Source organism: Cuculus canorus, chromosome 13, assembly GCF_017976375.1.
Source record: "Cuculus canorus isolate bCucCan1 chromosome 13, bCucCan1.pri, whole genome shotgun sequence".
Taxonomy (NCBI): Eukaryota; Metazoa; Chordata; class Aves; order Cuculiformes; family Cuculidae; genus Cuculus; species Cuculus canorus.
In genome coordinates, this window is record NC_071413.1 from 5,265,733 (window position 1) to 5,288,344 (window position 22,612).

Here is a 22,612-nt window from a genome sequence, read left to right on the forward strand (position 1 = left end):
TGCAAACACAGAGGAGAAAAAACATTTCTTTTCCTTTACAGAGGCCTCACCTTCCGTGGGAGATGCACAATGCTATAAACTAGACAGAAAACACCAAATCCACCAACATCGGGGCATCTTCTAACGCAAAAAAAAAAACAAACAAGAGCAGGTGGCAACAACCATTTGTACACTAAATCTTGCAAGACTGCCTGACACGGGGCTCCCAAAACCAGCCAGAAGAGATGTATAGGCAAAAATGCCTAAAAGCTTTTCAGGAAGCAAACATCAGCATGGATTTTCCCACCAGCCCGCAAACAGAAAATAGACAGCCCGTGCTGCTGCCTCTATTGACAGACACAACAGTTTCTCGCTTCTATAAAATTATTGTATCATTTTCAGTTGTTATTGAATTTTTTTTAAGCCTTTTCAAAAGTAACAACGCCCCTAATGCAAGGTTAAATCATCCCTTTACTTCCCTTTTGATAGGAGAGATGGGCTTGTGTTTTGCATCGATCGCTGCCGTGCGGGTAGGACTGCTGGCAAGGAAAAGGGCTGCGTGCAATTCTCGGAGCATCTGCAAGAGCAACAGGCAGCAACTTGCATGCAGCCAAGCCTGAACCTCCTTTGGCAAGACCCTGTACCTAACACTGAGGACAGAATGGTTCCATAACTCTACAGTAGCACAAAAAGGATGACAGGACCACACAGCCATGTCCGCCATCGGTTTATCCCTGACAAAGGCAGACGGGCATGACATGAGATGAGAGAGCACCAAAGGGAGCTCTGCTCTCTGCTAACCGAGCTGCGGAGGGTTCATGAGCAATACGCAAAGAAAGAAACATTCTTTTCTTCAAAGGGAAACCAGACCCTCGGTGGCTTCATCTCATGTTTGTTATAACCCCAAACTGTTAGCGCTCGGCATGACTCTGGTTTTAATCATTTATTCATCAGTGCAGTTTGATGGCCCCTCTGCATTCCAGGCTGAAGCTTTTAAACCCTTCCGATGCTGTAGGCATACTGAAAGGAACAAGTGCTTTCCCTGGGACCTGGTAATATAAGTAGATATGACAGGCTCTGGTTCCATTTTTTATATTTCCACACACACATCAAAAGACATTACTCCGTAACAGATGCTGAGGACAGACGGCAGATCTGGGGAGATGGGAAGAAAAACTCTAACTTTTTAAAGCCAGGTCTGCAAGAAGTGATCAAACATAAGCCATTCACTAGTGACCTGCTCCTCCCTCCACCGACTCCTCTTTGAGTCTGAAACAAAATAACTCCTCTGAAGCCTCCCATTAAGGAGGACAATTGCCTTTCTCCAACTGAGACTGGATGGGAGATGCAATCCCCAGCATGCTACAAGCAGCATCTTAGCAGTATTTGGTTATTTGAGATCTGAATTGTCTGCTTGGATTTGCTTTACTTTTAAAGAGAAACTAAAAGAGCTACCCAGAGTGATGCTCGCAGAAGCGACAGATCCAGGGGAGAGGCTCACCGTGGTGTACACTTTTCCTTCCCGGAGGCAACTGTGATTGCTGAGCCCCAGATCTCTCTGCGCAGCCCAGCAAAGGTATAAAGCCCCAGCCTCGCCTGGCTCGCACAGATAACAGTGGCAGCAAGGACAAACAGTTTGCTCACAAATCAAACTGCTGGTCTTCAGGAGGAAGACAGGGTGAACTCAATACAGGGGTGTTACTGTACAGTGCAGCAGCAACCTCAGTGAGCATCAGCTCTGTGACACCCTCCCACCGTGGGAAAAAGCTGCCACGGGTGACACCACCTCACGGAGGAATCAGTCCCAAATCACAGATTAGCTGTGAGCACTCATCATTTGCACCAGGGCAAACATGTAGAAAGAATGGTCCAAATAAAATTAACTAATTTGATAGCTTTGCCTGTGACACTGTAAAACTGCATGTGATTTTTTTTAAGGTGCCTCCAAGGACTGAGCCCTCAAGTCAGACATGCAGTAACGCCTGCACCAAAACAACAGCTCCTTTTGGAACTTTAGGGCAATAAATCTGCATCTCAGCATATTTATCATGGAAGTGGTTGCAGGGCACAGGCAGCATTGTCATTCTGTAGGCAGTGCACTACAGCTCGAAACCTGCCCAGCAGAGCCAAGCGGGCAGTGTACACCATATCTAGGTCACATGGAGTTGAGACTTCTGTAAGCTTCCCCCATCGCTCATCAGAGCGAGTTTTGCCCTTCATGGTTTTGAATACTTTTATTTCCCACTCTGCACTTTAAGACTGAAAGACCTCCTGGGATCTGATCTCATGTTTATCAGTGCAAAGAGCTGACAGGGAGCCTTTTGCTATTATCTCTCCCTTAAGGCAAGATTAGAAGTGGTTCAAGGCAAAGACAAGATGTTCACGTTGTTCAAGCTCAAAGTGGATCCAGTTTGGCCAAAAGCTTCAGCTGAGGATCCTGCAAAGCAGACACTGACCTCATGACTCACTAGCCAGCACAGCTGGCTCCTAGTCCAGAACAGGGCCATCAATGTGCAATTGTCATGGCAAGAGCGCTGGTACAGAGGACATCTAGGTCTGCCTTTCCAGACTTGCTGACTTTTCCATGGAGTAACACTCACATCACAGGGTGTGCTCAGCCTGAGCAGCTGTCACTGGGTGGGGAAGATGGAGAGAGGGAGGCGCTGGGGAATGGAAGCTCTACTGTCTGCTTGGTTCAAACCCCAATACTCAACAAACACTTCTGCACAGGCTTTCTCTGGTGCCCAGTAAGTAGAAGGCTCACCTTGCACTCTTTCCTTAAGCAGAGGCATTTATCTCTCCTGCTCTGGCCACCAACGTGCACAAAAACTGTACAAGTCCAGCATCTTTAAAATTTCTACTCCTGCATAAGAAAAGAGGCAGGCATTTCAAACAGGTTCAGGAACAGCTGAGAAAAGCTGGCTGCCTGCACACAGGAACGGTGCAGCTGGAGAAGTCTGCTTGGAAGCAAGTCCTGATGAGAGGACCATACACGGAAGCTTAGGCTGCAGCTTGCTCTGGCTCCAAAGGTTTCTGCCCTTCCAGTTCTCACCCTTACTTGAAAAAAAAAAACGCAAACAACGAACATCAGAGCCACCCTTGCCCCACACAGCTGCTGGGAGGAATGTACTGCTAGGCTCACTGCTGTTCTCCTGCCCACTCCCAGTCCACATGCCCAGAGCAGCACTGAACCCTTTGCCCTCGCAGCCAGCACTGCCATTCCCGAGCACCAGCAGCACTCCCGGGACCGGCACGTGCCACTCTCATGGTCCCCAGGCCCAAGAGGGGCTCCCGCTAAGACACACTGCACCCCAAGGAACACACGCACCAGAGGACTTAGCATGTCACGTATGAGTGGATTGCACTGCTGGAAATTAAGGGTCCATTTATAAACCCTTTATTAATAAATGATTAATAGATGCAGCCATATTTTTTAATAACTTACAATAAAAAGATGCTGTGAAAAGCTTAAGCAAGACAGTCTTAACAGATGGTGCTATAAAGTGAATTATAACATGTACAGTAGCTAGTGCAAAGTAATGGATGTCCTCATTTAATAAAAAGAATCTGATTTTATGCAGCAACTTTCACGCTTGAGGCATCTCAATACACTTTAATGAGCCCTTGTGGCCTCAGCAATAGCTTGCATGCAGCCACAGACATCAGATGCTGTTTTAGTAAGAGAGTGGATGTTGGTCAGGACACTGGGGTTACTCCACAGTCTTGATTTTTAACCTTGCCTTGGACAGCTACCAAAAGCAGAAGGAAGGGTCTCAAAGACACCACCTCCCAACACTGCACTGCAGGGAACGACAAGCAAGCCTTGGTCCCGGGCTTAAAATGTCTTCTAACTAAGAAAAAAAAAGCATTATTACCACCACCGAAACCAGACTGGCATCTGTATCCACAACTATAAGGCATGCCACAAATTATGTAATTTAATAAACACTGTAATAATAAAGTATTTATTTTGTATAATGAAGTGTTAGTGATTAGAAACCAAACACACATTGGGCATGCTGCTGCGGTTTCCCTTGAACCCTTGCCAGTATCACTCAAGGCTAAATATGTCTGCAGCAGGTTGAGAGTAAGTTCCTAGCCTTGTTTTGATCAGCCTGTCAAGTGTTTTAGCTGCCATTCGAGTTTCTTTATATCACACTATAATTGGCTGCTTTCTCAAGGTGCAGTGAAGGAAAAAAAGCACACAGCAAAACTCAGGCTCCTTTTGCAAAATCCTCCACTGAAACTCCACTGTCTTCCTGAAGGCTGATTTCAGTAGCAAAGGGCATTCTGTAAACAGCTGGTGAAAATAGACTGGAACTGAAAGGCAGCTTGCATTAAACTCCACAAGAAAGCCTTATTTACCCTCATGTGCTTTCTTTGTAGTGTCGATCAAACCACTTTCAGCTCCCAGGGGAGGCCCTCGGAAAAATAAAGGGAATAAAAAAATAGAAAGGCAAATGACGTCCTTCAGAGCCCAAACACACCTGAGAGCCCTCAGAACAGCGCTTCCTGCAGCAGACACACTTGCCACGCAGACCTCCCTGCCCGAGTTCAACCTCCAGGGTCAAGCGGACACCCTTCAGTGCTGTCCTCGCTTGCCCTTGGTTGTCAAGTCTGGGGGAGAGGTTTGATCAGAGAAGGCAGGCAGGGTGTCCTGCTCCCCCTGCAGCTGAACCCATCCTTCAACGTCACCTCATTGATTTGCAGATGTTGAGAGAGAACAGAGAAAAACACAAGGGTATGAGGGACAATCAATCACCAGTAGCGCAGGATGTGGAGAAACGCGCCCTCCAGAGGGCTCGGTTTTGCTTCCAGGCTGACAGCATGCTCTTCTGCCACCTCACCAGCATCACCAGGGCAGGGCATACCTCAAATCTCGGCTTTGGCATGGCACATATGCCGGCTGCAACCTGAGCTTTTAGAGTGACACCGTAAAGATGAAGGAAGACAATTCAGGAGTGACCATCGAGGAGAAAGCACTGGAGAAAGCTGCCAGGGGACCTTCCTGCTGCCTTCTACCACAGCACCCTACCCATTCACTCTGGAAATGCAGATACAGAGCTGTCCCTCCAGGATTCTGGGATCTTTTTCCCCCTGAAAGATCAGTGCTTGGGCAGCAACAGGGTGTTCAGGTGTCAGGGCCATCTTGAAACAAGAACAGAAGCGTGCATTTTCTGTGGTTGCTTCTCCAAGAAGCAGAAACAAGTAACGAAGAATCATGCTGTCCTGCAGCCGCTTGGATCAGAGCCCAGGCTCACTCTTGCCTGACAGCAGCACAGTTAAATGCTTCTGGGTGTACCTCACACTTTTGGACTTTGTCCTTTTGGCATGACAAGGCCACCCAGCATATGAATAAATATAAAAAGGTAAAGAAGCCAGCTTATTTACAAAGCACAGGCTTGATGGGCTCTTTGCACCTTCCTAGGGTGTTCTGTACCAACAATGCACATTTCCTTTCTGCAACGAGGTGGCACCAGCACCTGCAAACCCAACCGCTCCCCTAACAGTGACACTGCAGACTCCACTGTCTCTCACCACCCACAAAACTGGGAGATGCAGATGAACAGTGCTGGATCCCAGGGGTCAGTAACTGTAGAAACTGTTCCATCTTACTGCTGGTTGCCCTGTTTCTTAGTTCCTTTTCTTCCTCTCTTTAGGTTGGCTGCCTGCCACTGCAGCAAGGCACAAAAGAGAAGCAGAGCACTGGGACTGGCGTTTCCTGTCTCAGCTAGAAAACAACATTATAAACATGTTACTATTGCATTCAAGCAAGGTTTCCCTCTTGCCACCCTTTCCTGCAAGGCTGTAAGAAGGTCTTGATTTGCAAATTCACTCTCATATCACTGAGTCTAAATTGACAGATCTCCTAACACTTGTTTCTCTGCAGAGGAAGAGCATAGTTTCCATTCAAGTGATGTAAAGAACATCAGTATTTCTCTTACCTGGGCTGCAAGAAACTCTAAAGCCTGTGTTCTGTCATGTAATGCAAATGGAAGGGAAAATGAACCTTCTAAAAAAAGAAATACCTGATGGGCATCATCGCTTTAGGCAGCATATCACTAACATGCAAGAGAAAAAGCCAGTATTTCCACCTTTTCTGGTACTACAAAGTTAATGAACCCTTATTCTGGCTGCAAATATTCTGAAGTCTGTACATAGAAGGGCCTACCTTCAGTCACAGACCCTCAGCATCAGGAGGAGAGGTAGTACAGCATTACAATTACATATGTCACGCTTAAACAAGTTGTAGCCTCCAGAAGAGCATGTTTACCTCACACCGAGAGTCCAACTAAAAGCATTTTTAACGCAGTTTGTGAACTGCATGCAGCCAATGTTTAAAGAGGCTGGAATTTTTTTAAGAACTTATTCCCAAAGTTACTCTAATTACAATGCTTGGGGTCTTGCTGCTGAATTTCAAAGGCAACATGCGATCCCTTCAGGCTTACCATCTGCGCATTGAATTCGGGTAACATGACGCAGGTCGCTCCCACCCAGAGAGGACAGAGGAGCTTATTGATCACTCCATGGACATGGTGTAAAGGCAGCACGTGCAGAATAACATCCTCCTTCTTCCACTCCCATTTTTCAACCAGCCCTGTGGTCTGCAGAAGAAAACATACAATCCAGCATCAGGGTAGAAGAAAAGACTCTCACAGCTTGGAAAGGTATCTAGGCCCCAAATCCCCTGGGTACAACTGGTGGTATGAATCCCAGACCTCCTAGAATGATGCCTGGGTACAAAAATCTTTCCTTTAGGGTCACCATGAGCCAAATTCCCACCACAACAGTAGAATACAAGAGGAACACCTCCTGCACCTCGTCAGCATGTATCTTCATATACATCAGCAAAGTCCTTCCTCATTACTGAGAAATAAATAGGCAACAATGATTTTCAGTAGGACTTACAAAATCACTAGCCTGGTGCTGCACAGGCAGAGTTGACAGAAATAGTAATCAAAAAACTAATTTTCCCAGAACTCTGTTGACATAGTTTAGACATCAATTACATTGGACTTTTAGCGTCTCTAAGAGACAGTCAGTAGGAACAGAAAATCCCTGTCTGATAAACAGAAAACAGGTTTCATGTTAGTAAAATATATTAGTACATCAAGCTTCTAAAGCACTGTTAGAAAGGGATAATTATCTAAAGACCTCAGGCTTCTGGGTGAACAATGCCCTTCAGCAGCCAGTGTTAGCAACTGGAAAGGTTATTTCCAGCTATCTAAAAATAAAAAAACATTTGAACACTGGAATTTAGTCACGTCATTCACAACCCCCTCCCACAAGGCAGGGAGTAGGTTTTAGGCTTTCTGCAAGACAGTGCAAAAGACGGTGACACCTCCCAAATGATCGGCATAATTGTAAAGGAACAGATTCTTTTCCCAATATAGCCAAGCCCTGGTACTATCCATCAAGGCTTTCACCACTCCTGACACTGCAGTATCTGAGCACCCAGAACAACCTAAGCTTTTGGAGGCATCCGTAAAGCACAATGTATTCCCTGCCCTTTTTCCCTAATGGCCTGAGTCTATCAGTTGCAGGCAGTGATAACCAACTGGTGAGGTAGTCAGCAGGCTCATTCAAACTTCTAATTCCTTTTGGCTCAGAGAGCTAATGGATTTTTTTGCCTTGGGGATATATAGCTGAATAATGCACAGACTTCACACAGTACTGTACAGGGCTAAGTTATATTCCAATTAGGGGCAAAGATTCTTTCCTAGTCACAGTGAATAAATGCAAACTGCAAAGAAAGCAGTCTTTTTACAACAGGTTCCACCCCTTCTGCTTTCCAGGAAAGCAGGGAGAAGAGTCCATCTGTTCCTGGCTGCAGTTGCAGTACAGCAGCACCAAAAGGACAAGGCTTAAGGTGAACACATGGTACTTGAGGCTCTATAAGTGTTGAGGACTTTGGAGATACAGCTCCACTGCTCTGTGCAGGAATTTGGTTGTGGTAAGGTTGTGTTGTGCTTTGGGGTATGGAACTCCAAATCACCTTGGAAAGCCAAGACCTCTGTAACTTGGCGTGAGCTTTGCAGGAGGAAAGTGACACTCACCACAGCTTGCACGTTCTCATGGGTACTGAGGACACCTTTCGGTCTTCCAGTGGTCCCACTAGTGTAGATTATCATGGCTCCTCTGTTTTTCCATGAGGAGCAGGTTGTCAAGGGACCCTCTTCCACTGCTGGGTGACTTGCAGATCCATCACTACAAGACCTAAGAAGTGGCAGAACCGGGACTCCCAGCTTCTCAGCGCTTGGCGTTATTTTCCCCACATACTCCTCTGCTGCAATCACCAGAGCGCTCTGTGAATCCTGAATCACGTACTCCAGTTCCGTCACAGGGTGTTTCTTGTAAAGGGGCACCGCTATGCCGCCGCTCATCCAGGAAGCCCACTGGGCCACCACATATGAGGCATCATTGGGACACAAAAATGAGATCCTCTCTTCTTTCAAGTCCCTGCTAGAGCAGTCCAGAGCTCTACAGATCTCCTGGGACAAGCGCAGACTCTGGCTGAGAAGGTCCCTGTAAGTGTGCTCACCATTTTGGTCAATGATGGCAATTTTATCACCGAAAGCCAAAGCCTTAGTGAAGACAGGAGCAACGTCACTGCTGTAGGCTGCCCCTGTGGTCTGCAGACCCCTGCAGGAACAGCCAGACCTCTTCTGCCCACCCAACCTCCATATGCAATGGTGCAAGTCCCGGACGAGGCAACGAAGGGGTCGGCTTACTTGGGGAAAGAGCAGGGAGACCAGCATCCTGCCAGCACTGCTTGTTTTGAAGTGATTCTGCTGAAAGCAATTATAGGAACAGATAAGTATGTGCAGTGATTACCCAGGGGGTTATTCCCACAAAGGAAAAGTGGCAGCCTTCATTTGAATAATACCCACTGTATTATTAATGTTTATGCTTCAGACTGCTGCATCCTCAGTGCGCTCAGCCCTCCCCGGATGGAACAGGAGACAGAGACCCTTCCTTACACAGCTTCTGTGTCCCTAAAAAACAGTCTAACTTAAATTATGAAATAGTTTTCATCAATCACTGATTTTAGGACACTAAGCAGAGGCTACTTGAGGTGCCATTCTAACCCAGTGGGACCAGCATTTAAAGAAATTAAATAATTACAACAGTGCCCGGCTCTCAATTTGCAGTTTCCACCTCCTTGGTAAACCACTGCCTTGCTCCATAGGTCGAGTTAGGCAGGACGGAGCTACACACGAAATCCAAGCCTCTTAAGGTTTCGCCCAGTGGAGGACTGTTTCCTACGTGAGCTTTCCTTTGAGCAACAGCACATCTAAGAACAGGAAAGTGCCCAAACCCTCCCACCCGACGAGACAACCACCACAAACACCGCTTCAGCTCAGAAGATTTCCTACACGACAGACCAAGTGGTTAACAGCTCCTGAACAGCCACAGGCAGCAGAGCCCTCGGTTTACCAGCAAACAGCAGCAGGGAAAGTGCGACCACTATGTACAGCACTTTGCAAACTACCAACTTAGCAGCACCCGGAGCCAGGAAGAACATCGGGACAAACTCAGCCATGGGTGACACCAGGGCTCCAACTGGGTAGCCAGAGCTTGATCTGAATGCAGTCCAACTATCACCCTGGCCCAGCCGTTCCACCCCAGCAATGACATGAGGCACAAAGGCATTCCAACAGACAAAATCTCCAAAAGGGAATGGGGAGGAGTACCAGCACCATTAAAAGCTTTACAGAAAGATTACAGGCTGGCACAAACGATTTGTGTTCTGCCTTTGTGCTTAGACAGTACAATGACATCAACCTATGCGCTCATGGGAGATGCTAGCAAAAAAGCCTTTGTGGTAACTGGTAAGAAGTCCCTGAAGTTTGCTCTTTTCATCATCCTCCCTCTTTCAAATATAATGTATATATATATTTTTTTATATTTTATTCAAATAAAATGTAATAGTATTGGACACTGCTGGGAGCATCTCACTGAAGCATCAAGGAAAAAGTTAAGCACAGTGCAAAATCCTGTAAGAAAACAATGGGTAGATGGGATTAAAGGAACACTTTGCAGAGGAAACTGCTGGTACAGAGATGAGAGGAAGCAGTGATAAACTGAGAGGACTGAGAAAACGCCTCAGAAGAATCCTAACGCTGCTCTGCACAGAGCCTGGAGCTCTGGCTGGAAGCTCAGCAAGAACAAGCACCCCCTCTCCATACAGAGATCGTCACCACCGACAGCAGGGGAGCAGAGGAAAGGACAGAGCTGCAGCAGCAGAAAAAAACAGGGCTTTACTGCACAGCCTATCTAATGGCTGCTATTAAACACCACCACTGAAGCCTCAGAGAGAGGCTATCACAAGAGGAGATAGCGAAAGGATGACAACTTCTCACTCTGTAAGAGTGTACCTGACGCTTCCTTGATACTGGCGGTAGGACTTGATTTCTTAACAAAAGTTTCTTAAACACCTATTAGAGGAACAACTCAACTCAAACAGCCTCCCAGCTCAATTTCCCACCGGTGGGAGGAGCTGAAACAAAAACAATCCGGAGAACTTGCATCTACTCAGGGAAGAGCTTAACCCAGCTCAGGCTGTGCAGACACAAGTGTTTCTTTTTGCATAGACGTAGCTGCAAGCCCCGTAGTCTCTCCCATCCACCTTTACAGCATTTCTCCAGCCAGACATTGGCTTTGTTAGTATTTTCTTTTGCATATTGATCTCACTTTCTGCTTCTGAAAAAAAAAAAACCAACCCAACCTTGTGATTTAGCACGGAAACATCTGGGGGGGCAGAGAGTCTTTAAACCCAGAGTGTGGGAACCATGTGCACTCGTGACATATACCATCAGGATGGAAAAAACGCAAAATGCGTCATAACAAAGCTCGTGTGACATCTTTCCATTTCTCTGTAGAGACTAAAATATAAAGAGCCAACACCATTCATAACCTAAACCAAACTACCTCCTCCTAACCTCTGTCCAAGGCCAGCTCACTGGCGAGATGTTAATGCCCCAGACATTAAGAGGGGCACTAATTGGAAGCAACTGTTTGCCAGGATCATGCAGTGCTCCAGGCCAGTGCAGCTAAGTGCACTTGGCATACTCGCTGTTCTTCGTACAGCTCCGGAGCAGGTGTTAGCTGCTGCTTCAGAATAGCCGCTTCAAAAAATTACATTATCCTCTTTTCACCACAGCGCCAGTCCAGATTTAATGGAGCAATAAACAGCAGCACCTTTAGCCAGGCCTGCGCATTTATGGAGTTCAGAGAATGAGTGTTGACTGGGCGTGTGTAGATTTACAGACACCTGGGAGTGTGCAAACCAACACCGGGGGCTGTTTCTTCACCCTGCTTGTAGCTCAAGGATAACTGATAACACAAACTCGCCTTGGCAGAGCATTAGAAGTTCATCACCAGTGTCCTTGGGTGGAAGATCACGACAGTGCAGCAGATGAGGCTTTGCTGCCTTGAAAGAGAAACCTCGACATCCCCCTTCCTACGGCTGAAGTAAGAAGTGAAAGTGGCTGGGGAGCTCACACCAGCTCGCAGCACGACAACGCCACTCCAAAGCACAGCGGAGCAGGAACCTGTGAAGCTGAACTGCTGCTGACCCCATGCTCAGCAAGCAGAGGGACGCAGCGGGCAGAGCCAGAAGCAAAGCCCCAACTCCACATCTCTCCCAAGAAGGGTGGACTTTCACAGAGTCATAGAATGGTTTGGGTTGGAAGGGACCATGAAGGTCATCCAGTCTAATCCCCTGCCACAGGCAGGGACACCTCCCATTAGAGCAGGCTCAAACATAGAACAGTTTGGGTTGGAAGGGACCATTTAGGTCATCCAAATCCAACGCTCCTGCAGTGAGTAGGACATCTTCAACTTGATCTGATTGCTCAGAGCCCCATCCAACCTGACCTTAGATGTTTCCAGGGATGGGGCGTCCACAATCTCTCCGGGCAACCTGGGTCAGTGTTTCATCACCCTCAGCGTAACAAATTCCTCTTCATTCACCCCCAACAAGCTTCCCACCGGCCAGCTCCCTGCCCCTCACCCCCCTCACAGGAGACTTCGGAGCAGCAGGACAACCCCTCACCCCGTGATTCCCGGGTGATGGAGTGCAGGACTGAACAGACTCATAGAATCGCTAGGCTGGAAAAGACTTTTGAGATCATGAAGCCCAACCGTCCCTGCCCACTACTAACCCGGCTCCCCGAGGCGCAACGCGGGGCTGGGGCGAACGGGGACGCGGGGCTCGACCCCCGCGCGGCTCCTGCGCGCCCTGACGGAGGGGACGATGATTATATTTCAGTTAAAGCCGCTGCGGATCGCGGCGCCGGGCGACACGTTCCCTCCCCGGCCCCTCCAGGCCGGCGAGGAAGGAGAACCGGGGCCCAAAGGCCGCCCCGGGAGCCCTCCCGGCTGACCGGACGCCCTCACCTGGACCGGTCCGGCCGCGATCGCGACCGGGCGGAAAAGCGGAAACGCGGCCCCGAGTTCCGGCCACGAACGTTCCGGCCCCGCCCCCCAGGGAATCACGGGCTGGGTTGGGGTGGAAGGGATCTTAAAGCCCATCCAGTTCAACCCCCCACACAGGCAGGGACACCTTTGATACAAGTAGTTGATATTACAAAAAGCGCGGTATTTTTCATTTAAACTGAAGTTTCATCTAAGAATTTGTGTTTTATTGAAAGTTAGACAGAATGTCCCCCTGATCACATTTTTTTATAGCATGTTTTCTTTCAAACAGTGTTTTTACAGACATTGATCATTCTTTGAAGATGATAATGTCTTGTGTTCACTGTGATCTGTGCTGAACAGCCTGAGCTAGTGGGATGTCGCTGCCCACAGCAGGGGGGTTGGAACTAAATGATCTTTAAGGTCCCTTCCAACCCAAACTATTCTGTGATCCTATGATCCTATGATTCTACAACTCTATGACTATGATTCTATGATTCTCTTCTGTAACCACCTCTGTTTGCAGTGTTTCCCCTTCTCAAACCCAAGGTCAGGCAGAGCTGGCTCCAAAGCTCCAAATCAGCAAGAGTTCTGTCTGTTGTGAAGTTCATAATAACATTCAAATTAGACCTCAGAAAGTAATAGAATATGCTTAAGATTTCTAGAAAAATATATACACATGCATATAAGTGAGAAATATATTCCGTAACCAGCTCTTGTCTCATGGCACAGGATTGACAGAGATCACTCCCTTGTGTTGCCCTGGGCTAATTAAGGATCCTTGCTTTCTAAAACTCCAAAACAAGCCTTAGGAAGTTTATTTTCCAGCATTTTTGGTATCACCTTCCCCACTGGATCGGGTTGCTCCAAGCCCTGTACCTGCAGCACCTCCTGGGGTGAGGACAGACATCCCAGGTACAAACAGACATCCCATGGACAAACAGACATCCCAGAGACACACGGACATGCTGGGAACACAAAGGCATCCCAGGAACACAGACATCCCAGGGATGCACAGACATCCTGGGATGACACAGAGCCCTCATGGACACAGACATCCCAGGGCTGTGCAGACATCCCAGGGATAAAAAGACATCTGGGGGACACTCAAGGCACACAGACATCCAGGGCATCCACAGGCAATGCCGTGGTGGCACACGGCGGCTGTGCTGAGCTCGTCGGCCATGGCAGCACCGTGTCCCCCTCCTGCCCTGGCCCTGTGGCTGTACCCAGCACAGGCGTCCAGGCTGGGGCAAAACCCTGTGTGGGGCTCAGACAGGGGCTTGGTGGGAGTCAGGAAGGGTCCATGGCACAGGACAGCTGGGCAGCACCATCAACCACCGCAGCCGCACGGTGCCAAGCGGAAACCCAGCCCGATATAATATTTTCATCCGGTCCCACTGCAGATTTGCATTCGCTGCTGCGGCAACGCGGGGTGCGTGGGATGCACCCAAGGATGTGAGGGCATCCAGACCCACTCCCAGCAGCTCATCGGCAAGACCTTGCCCACGGCCGGGGCCACCCATGGGTGATGGGTGCAGGGGTGCAGCTGCGGTGGGATGGGGCAGGACTCCTTCACGGCGCTGCCCACCTCGGCGCTGAGGTGCCGCTGGTGCGGTGGCAGTGCAGGCAGCGGGGCAGTGTCTTGCACAGAGGCGCATGGCCCTTGTGAGGTGCAAGGTGCCACTTGCTGGCCCTTCTCCCGTGGCGCATGTCCCGGTGTTGTCCCCTCTCGGGCGCTGCAGCCTGCTCCTCCGCTGGAGCCTTGTTTTTCTGGCTGTGCGCAGTGGTGCGTGAAGCGGGGCGGCCGGGGTGACCCCCACCCACCTCTCTCAGGTGTGTTTCCACCCAGGGCTGGCGGCCGGCAGCCCAGCGAGGCGCAGCGGGGCTGGGAGCGGAAACGGGGATGGGAGCCCAGCCTTGGGCAGAGCCCAGTGATGGCAACGCTTGCACCCGCCAGCCCTTTCAATGCTATGCTGCATGGCACCCCATCGCATGCCTCCCCATTGCACGCCTCCTCATGGCACAGCTCCCTGTTGCATGGCTCCCTCCCTGTTGGACGACTCCCATGATGCACAGATCCCTGTTTCATGGTTCCTTCCTCATTGCACGGCTCCCTCGTGCATGGCTCCCCATTGCACGGCTTCCCATTGCACAGCCCCCCAGTACACTGCTCCCCAGTGCACGGCTCCCCATTGCACGGCTTCCCAGTACACAACTCTCCATTGCACGGCTCCCCATTGCACAGCCCCCCAGTACACTGCTCCCCAGTGCACGGCTCCCCATTGCACGGCCTCCCAGTACACAACTCTCCATTGCACGGCTCCCCATTGCACAGCCCCCCAGTACACTGCTCCCCAGTGCACGGCTCCCCATTGCACGGCTTCCCAGTACACAACTCCCCATTGCACGGCTCCCCATTGCACAGCCCCCCAGAACACTGCTCCCCATTGCACGGCTCCCCATTGCACAGCCCCCCAGTATACTGCTCCCCATTGCACGGCTCCCCATTGCACAGCCCCCCAGTACACGGCTCCCCAGTGCATGGCTCCCCATTGCATGCCTTCCTCTTCCTCTCCATGGCACTTCTCCCCCGTGCACGGCTGTTGCACAGCTCCCTCCCCATTGCACGGCTCTTGCACGCCTCCCCATTGCATGCACGGCACTTTCAGAGGTGCTGCAGGAGGGGTGTCTCGCACCCAGCAGCGGTGAGCCAGCTCCAGCAAGCACCCATCTCCCTGCCAGAGGGTTTGGCGTGCCCCGTGCCCCCGCGCTGCCCTGCAGATGTGCCCAGCTCCTGCCACCAGCCTCCCCAGCCCTGCCACTGCTGCTTTCATTCTCCTTTTCACACTCACCATCTGCCACTGGCCTTCCCTGGTCCCTTCAGACCGCAGGGATTACCCCCCTCACCAAGGGCAGAGAAGGGGCACACGCTCTGATGACGGTGGGATGCTATCATCCCTGCAAAGCTCCAGGGGAGGGTGGGGACAGGGTGTGCTTTTGGGGACAGGGCTGTGACAGCTGCAGATGCATGCACCAGGCGCGGTGCTCCTCTGCAACTCTGTGCCTCCTCTGGGTTGTGCAGGGACCTCTGCCTTTGAGGGGGGGGCGACGAGGCCATGATCCCCCCCGACCATGCGAGCTGCCGGGCCAGCTGGCCGTGTGCTCAGCAGATGTCCACCCCAAGCCACCCTCTGCCGCTCCATCCCCCAGCACCTGGTGCCCACCGGCCATCTGGAGTCAGAGATGTCCCCGCAGACGATGCTCAGCTCTGGACAAGAGCAACATCCAACCACCACCATCCATCTTATGGGCTGCTGGGGCCGCACGCTGCTCCCTGGGGTCAGGAGGAAGGAGGCTGCTCCCCCATGGTGCTGCACCAGCCCACGCCATTGCTCGTGCTGGGTGAGCAGGGTACTGTTTATTCAGCAGTGGCAGTGCCAGCGCGCCCTGTGCCAGCGTTTGGCTGCATGGGGAGGGATGTGCCATGCCCAGCCCTGTTTTCCGTGTCAGGGTGGCAAAGGTGCCACATCGGGGTGGTCATTCCAGATGTGCCACACAGCTCGGAGCAAAACAGCCATCACCTGCGGCTGTCACAAAACAGCCAGGCAGGCAGTGCAAAAGCTGAGATATGGGTGTACCGCAGCCCTGCTCGCCCAGGGACCCTCTAACCCAGGACTTGAGAGGCTGCTGCGATGGTGCCCAGGGGAGTGGGATGTTCCCAGGCTGCCACCAGGACTCCTTGTCTCCTTCCCAACCAGGTGTGAGCCCACACCATCAGGAGGGTTTTCCACTTGCTCCCCTCTGCCTTATAGAGCTTGCTGATTAATTATGGAAGTAGCAGAAAGCTTTTATTACATTAGAGTTTACTTGTGGCAACATCCGTATTTATTAAAAAAAAAAAAAAAGAAAGAAAGTAATTACTGTGGTGGTGTAAACACCGCAAATGGTGCTGGGTCATGGGGAGCTTGATGTTCGGGGTGAGCACCACAGCTGCCAGCAGCTCCAGTCAAGTGCTCCGTGGTGGAATGGGACAGGGACTCTGAGGGTTGCCGCTGTGAAGCTGCAAAGGTGAGGATGGAACACGACAAGGGGGACCCCATCCATCCTCGCTGGGACACCTTGAGGCCATGGGCACTGTGTCCCCAGCCTGTCCCAGCCCAAGGAGGGACAGAGCCAGCGCCTGTGCCAGGGTCCCCAGCCATTGCTGAGGAGGGAGCAGTAAACAAGGTGAAGCAAAACTTTTGCTCCTCACCCATTTGCAGGTGCCTAATCTCCCATCCGCAACCCTCATGCCTCATCGCCTCCTGCTCGCCCCCCTAATCTGTTCCCCGCCAGCCGGCAGAGGGTCAGAGCCAGGGCTGCTGGCCATGCTCCCCGCCACGGCATCGGTGCAACCGGAGGGCTGTCCCGGTGTGCGGAGCCAGGCCACCACGGACAGATGGTGGGAGAAGCCAGCTTGACTGCCCCAGTTTCAGGGTTTAACCCATGTGCTGCTGCTGCAGTGGGAGGACATGAGCCGGGGAGCAGGGTCCTGCTGCTGTCCTTCTGCACCTGCGTCCCACCCAACATGTGGGTTGCTGTCCGAGCCGCTGCCCGCGCTGGGGTGACAGGGGACAGGTTGGTTCCTGGGGGCTTCCAGGGCATGCAATTGCCATCGGGACTCCCTGGGGATGGGAGCAGCTCGGAGATGCTTGGAGTGAAGTGGAGCCGTAAGTGCCTCCTGTGTCACGTGGCGAGGATAAGTGCAAAATGGCCCTATTATGATAATTGTGTGAAATTATGATTGATGGAGATTAGCTGCTTATTTGAGGAAATGGCAGGCGCATGTGTGACTCGGGCAGGCCAGGGGATGGTTGCCAGGGGACGAGGTGTGGGCAGAGGGTCATGCCAGGATGGTTCCCAGGGCTCTTCTTATCACGTGGACCATCACCATCATCCCAGGAGCATCCCCGGCTGCTGGCTCTCAGTCTGAGATGTGCCACCACTTGGGGACAGTGGGTGCTGCATGGCAGGAGTCTGGGATGGGGTCGGGGTGATTCAAGTCCCATCCTGCACCATGGAAGGCTCCTGGTGTCTCCTGCCAACCTCATTAAATGCATCCCTGATTAAAGAGTAAACCTGTTAAATGGTGATGGCAGGAGCGTGCTGGCGCCTTGGCCAGTGCTCCCACTGCTCTGTTCCACGCTGTCCATAGGGCTGAGGAAAGGGCACCAGGGCAGCCCCTGCAGCTCCCAATAAATGTGACTCTTAGTAAATGACTTTCTTTGGGTGAGGCCGAGCAGGGAGCTGGGCTGGCTCTGGGCTGGCAGCCTGTCCCCTGCCTGACCATCCCCACTGCGACATCGGCAACGGGAGCACTTGGGTTACAGTGGATGCTCAATCCACAATCCCCTTTCTCCCTTCAAAAACATACTGAGATCAGGAATTTAGGGAAGAAAAGCCACAGAGGCAGGATGGCTGCAATGCTGATGGGTGGCAATGATGGAGCCGTGGCACAACTGCACCACTGTGGCCAGTATTTCGGCATGGGGCGGGGATGCCACATTGCCTGAGGCCAAGGTGGCCGTGTAGAGTAGCATATGTCTGGAGAGCACCCCAAAACCACCCACCCATTGCCAGAAGTCCCTCCTCCGCTCTTCCCTTCCCAATTTCCAAGACCCCCCTATGCAGGAGATGGATGCTGGGTAAGAGGTGTGTCTGCGGGAGCCATGCTCGCCATGCAGTATCGCTGAGCCAGGCTGCGTCGGCACTTATGGTCCTTGGGATGGGTTTTTTTTCGGCCAGGCTGGGGGCATGAGTGGCAACAGAGAGGACTGAGCCTCCCCACGCAACGCCAGCACTGCAGCCGGGCTCCTGTGCCTTCCGTAGAGGAACGAGGACATCGCCCAGCCATCCGCAACGAAGGGAAGGATCCCCTGGTGGGTCCCCCACCACCAGGCACGGCGAAGCCAGCTCCTCTCTTTGCTATTTTTCCCTTTTCCTCCCCCCTGTTTGACTTTTGGCAGCGGAGCCGCCACGGCGGCTGGGGCGCGCGGTGCCGGGGAAGGGCTGCCAAGCATCGGGAGCCCCCTGCGGCCCCCCGGCCCCCTGTGCCAAGGCTGGTGGCTGGCAGAAGGGCTGCCTGCGCCTGGCGGGGCTCCGTCAGCTGCGGGAGGATCCCTGTGCCGTGCTCGCTGCCAATTTCCCTGCGAGCTGGCACCACAGGCGGCTCTGGAGGCACCGGCGGAGAAGGCTGGGGAGGACGGATTGTGAAAGGGAAAAAAAAATAATGGACACATGCCATGGCTGGAGCGGCGAGGCTGCTGCTGCCAAAACACCAGCAGGCAGCGCGGGGCCAAAACCCACTGGCAGCGGAGAGGAGGGTCTGGCAGCCCATCCCAGGGTGGGATGCGTGGAAGATGGGCAACACGGCAGAGGCACTGCATGGCCAAGGCAGGACAGATAGCAGACTGCGGAGCCGGAGAGGACAGAGGTATTTGCCTTCGTGTGTGCATGTGTCTGCTGAGACGGCTCAGCTCTGTGCAGGCTGCCCGCGGCCTCGCGGCCGTCCTGCCGCTCTCTCGCCCATGGCCTGCCCCACGGCACTGCCAGTTCTTCGCTGCCTGCAGCTGCCGACTGGTACGGGCAGGTGAGAGCTCCGGGTGCCAGCTGGGCTTCACTAGTGGCTGCAAAGGGGGATTTGCTGGCCACACACGAAGGGGCCGGCGAGGGACGTTGTAGCTTTGTCTGGTTGGGCTTTGTCTGCTGGAGCCGTGCGGGGCGGTCGCTGCAGAGCGGGAAGAGTGTGAGCCGAAGTCCTGCCGCCGGCGGGGCTGGCACGTGGGAACCATCCTCTGCTCCCAAGGTGGGGAGAGCTGAGCCTGGGGACGAGGGAGCCGCAGGACTGGGTGAGAAGGAGAAGGGGAGGGTGGGCAGAGAGACCTCTGCACCCACTGCTGTGCTCTGGAGGAGGAGGAGAGAGGGGGAGGTTTGAAGAGTACAGGGGAGAAGGGCTACGAAGTTCGTGGTCCCGCAGCCACGAGCCACACGATGCAGAGTTCACTGGCAGGGTGCTGGCTGCAGGGACTGGGGTGCAGGTGGGTGTCACGTGGAGTTAGGGGTGCAGATGGGTGTGTTGGGAGCACTGGGGAGAGGGCTGAGGGTGCAGGACAAAGCCTCTGTCTGGCAGCACCGATGCTGGGTTAGTGAGTGTGCTGCCTGCCCTGTGGTGCAGGAGGGACGTCGGAGGCAGCAGCAGATGCAAGTGTGTCAGGAGCACCACGGCTTTGCAGCTCCACCAGCCTCCATGTGAAGGCAAAGCGCTCCAGCTGGGCCCCCAGGCGCCAGACCTGGCTGGCACCGGGGGAAGCAGCCAGCGCTGAGAGGAAACAGAGATGTTGGCAACGCTGAGCCCCCTCATCACTCTGTCTGCTGACTGCTGCTCTGCACTCCTGAAGCACCCAGACTGTGCCCAGCAGCACCCCTGTGCCCAGGGATGTCTTCTCTGTCCCAACATCACCAGCACAAACCTTCCTCAGAGTCCTCAGAGTCTCACCTCACTGGCAGGAGACGGGACAGGGAATCTATCCCAGGGACACCCCAGCATTCAGCTTTGAGGACACTGGCATCTCCCTGGGAGGGGTGTGGAGTGAAGCAAGAAGATCCATCCCATTCCGTTCTACCTTGTGTTTGAGCATGGCTGGCCAGCCTGTGCATCGCGACTCCAAGCTGGAGGAGCAGCTCTGTCCATTTCTGCATCAGATACTGGGATTCAGCACAGCACCCTGTTTGTGAGGGACAGACCATGCCGCAGCCAGAACCCTGAGATGTCCCACGGAGAAGAATGAGAAGAGGTCCCTCCAGCAGCTGGACACCACTACCACAGACCCTCCACCTCATGCAAACCTCCTGGGGCCACCACGGATGGGAAGACAAAGCCGCACACCTGCCTCACGGTGCCCATCGCTGGGCTGGGGTGGGTAGGAACGCTCCCCGTACGGTGGGATGCTCCCCCTATCTCTCCCTCTCCCTCGTTTTCCTCCATATTTCACAGTTCCTGCTTCCTGCACAAGGCAGGGGTCTCCGGGGACTCCAGCCAGATGTTCTCTGCAGCACACCACATTGCTTTCCTAATGAAATATTCATGGAGCCTCTCCGTCTTTTGCCATGAAAGCCTTCTGCAGCTCCCAGCCATGGAAACGCTGTGCAGGCAGCATTCCTGCAAAGCCACTCGCCCGGGGCTCCTGGCTCCCCGTTTCCTGCTCAGCACCTTCATGCTGCTCCTCCTTCCTCTTCCACCTCCCGCAGGCAGTGCCGGTGTAGGGGCTTCATCCTCTCTCACCTTACTGGTGAAGCATCACCAAGGGCACAGCCATGGCCATGTGCTGGGGACACCAGTGTCGCTGCTTGGTTGTCACCCGCTCGGAGGCCGGATCCATCCATGGCTGGGTGAGGAGGAAGGTGGGTGCACACCCCAGCGTGGGTCATGGGGATGTGTCCCCCATCTGCTGCCAAAACAGCCGCAGGGATTGCAGAGCCAGAGCCCTGTGTGCCGGCACAGCCCTGGTACTGCCGCCGGCTCCCAGCCAGCCCGCAGCATTAGCGATGCTGTGCACTATAATCCAATTAGGCTGTTTATGCAAACAATCAGGTTTTATGTTTCCGTAAAAAGCTTAAATAACCTTAATCAAAGCAAAAGACCTGGAATTATAGCTGGCGAGGGCTGTGGTTTGTTGGGTGACGGGCAACACCCACTCCCTGCTCATGACACCCTGTCCAGTTCTCGCCTGCCAGCAGCAGCAGTGGGATCTCCTCAGGGCTCAGGGATCTCCTCATCAAGGACCGTGTGGGAGACGGTGTGCCCCAGCCCAGCATTGCTGCCAGAGGGTTTGAGCCATCCTGCTGGCATCACTGGTCCTGGTGCCCTTCAGCATGATGTCCTGCAAGCCTGGAAGACTCCTGCATGCCTTGCAGCCAGGAGGACTTGAAGTTGGAATCACTTTGCCCACAGCCACTTGCTCAGCAAGCCCAGGGGGGGGCCCAGTACATCCCTCCCTCTCAACCAAAAATCATTAACTGAAACCCCAGAGGCATTAATCAGCCAGCGTCATAACCCAGGGAGGGAAAGGCAGGCACGAGGTGTCTATGTGGGGCAGCGGGAGGATGCAGGGGCACAGGTTTGCTCTGCTGGCCGGGGACAGGGGAACACGTTTCTGCCACAGCCGCTTCTGGGTCTCCCTGCTCTGGGCGCTGAGTGCCTGACCTCCACTTCTGACCTCCTGGGATGTCTTGGAGCCATTGTCCCATATGTGTCCATAGACATGGAGCATCCCCCTGCACCAAGGTGCGGTGTCAGGACAGGAGGATGCAGGAGATGCACTGACCCAGCATATTGTCACAATCCTCACCAGTGTGGGCTGCACAAACACCACCGGAGCACGCTGGTGCTGGGAGAAAATACCTGCAGCTCCAGCTCTGGTCAGGCATGGCAGCACAAGGTGGCACAGGGGACGGTGCCATGCTGTCCCTGTGCCTGCCCAAGGACGGGCAAGGCGAGACGGGCAGCAGGGCTTGCTCTGGAGGGCCATTCCCACCGATGTTGCCTTCCTGCACACCCCAAGTTTCTGGCGAAGTAATAAGCTATGCATGTAGTGTAGAAATAAAACATGTTCTGCAGAACAAATGATGTTAATTTGCTGAGAGGCTCTGAAGCTGAGTATTAGCGAAATGCCTTGAGGGAGAGAGCGGCAGCTGTGCTGGAATTAATGGCAACGTGCCGAATTAGCACCGCTATGCATCATAGTCAGAGGGAAAAATTACTGGAGAGAGGGGGAAAACAACTCCCTCCGCACGCCAGCCCTGACCCTGGGGCGCCTTGCAGAACGGAGCCGGTCCCAGCGGGTCCCAGCGCCCGTGGGCTGCCCTTGCCCCGGCCTTACCCGCAGATGTGACGAGGAAGGCTGCTTGCTCTGAGCCCAACCACCTCCTCTGCAAAGGTATGTCCTCGGGAGTGGACATCCCTCTGGGATGCTTGACATCCTTCCAGAGTGCTCAGCATCCCTCTGGGATGCTTGATATCTCTCCTGGGTGCTAAGCATCCTTCTGGACCAAACTGTACCATTGCATCCCACTCTGCTCCAAGGGACCCACTCTGCAGTGTCAGCATCGCTGCTGCTCCCCATTCTTTCCTCTCCTTTCTGGAGGGGGCTATTCTCCTCGTCTAGTTATTTCT

The 22,612-nt window shown here is 52.9% G+C and overlaps 1 protein-coding gene across 5 annotated transcripts in view; it reads right to left on the bottom strand.

The window, feature by feature from the left end:
* ACSF3 (acyl-CoA synthetase family member 3) overlaps positions 1-12,449 on the bottom strand; it is a 65,235-nt gene extending 52,786 nt beyond the window's left edge. Inside the window, exons 1-4 of one of the 5 annotated variants that reach the window (XM_054078535.1) lie at positions 12,147-12,375; positions 8,871-8,975; positions 8,037-8,768; positions 6,429-6,584 (exon numbers count right to left, since the gene is read on the bottom strand). In XM_054078535.1, the coding sequence (XP_053934510.1) occupies positions 6,429-6,584; positions 8,037-8,738 (858 nt within the window). In that variant the 5' untranslated portion in view covers positions 8,739-8,768; positions 8,871-8,975; positions 12,147-12,375. The other 4 variants (XM_054078536.1, XM_054078537.1, XM_009563173.2 and 1 more) reach the window with 4 other exon arrangements.
* Between the last annotated feature and the right edge of the window lie 10,163 nt (positions 12,450-22,612).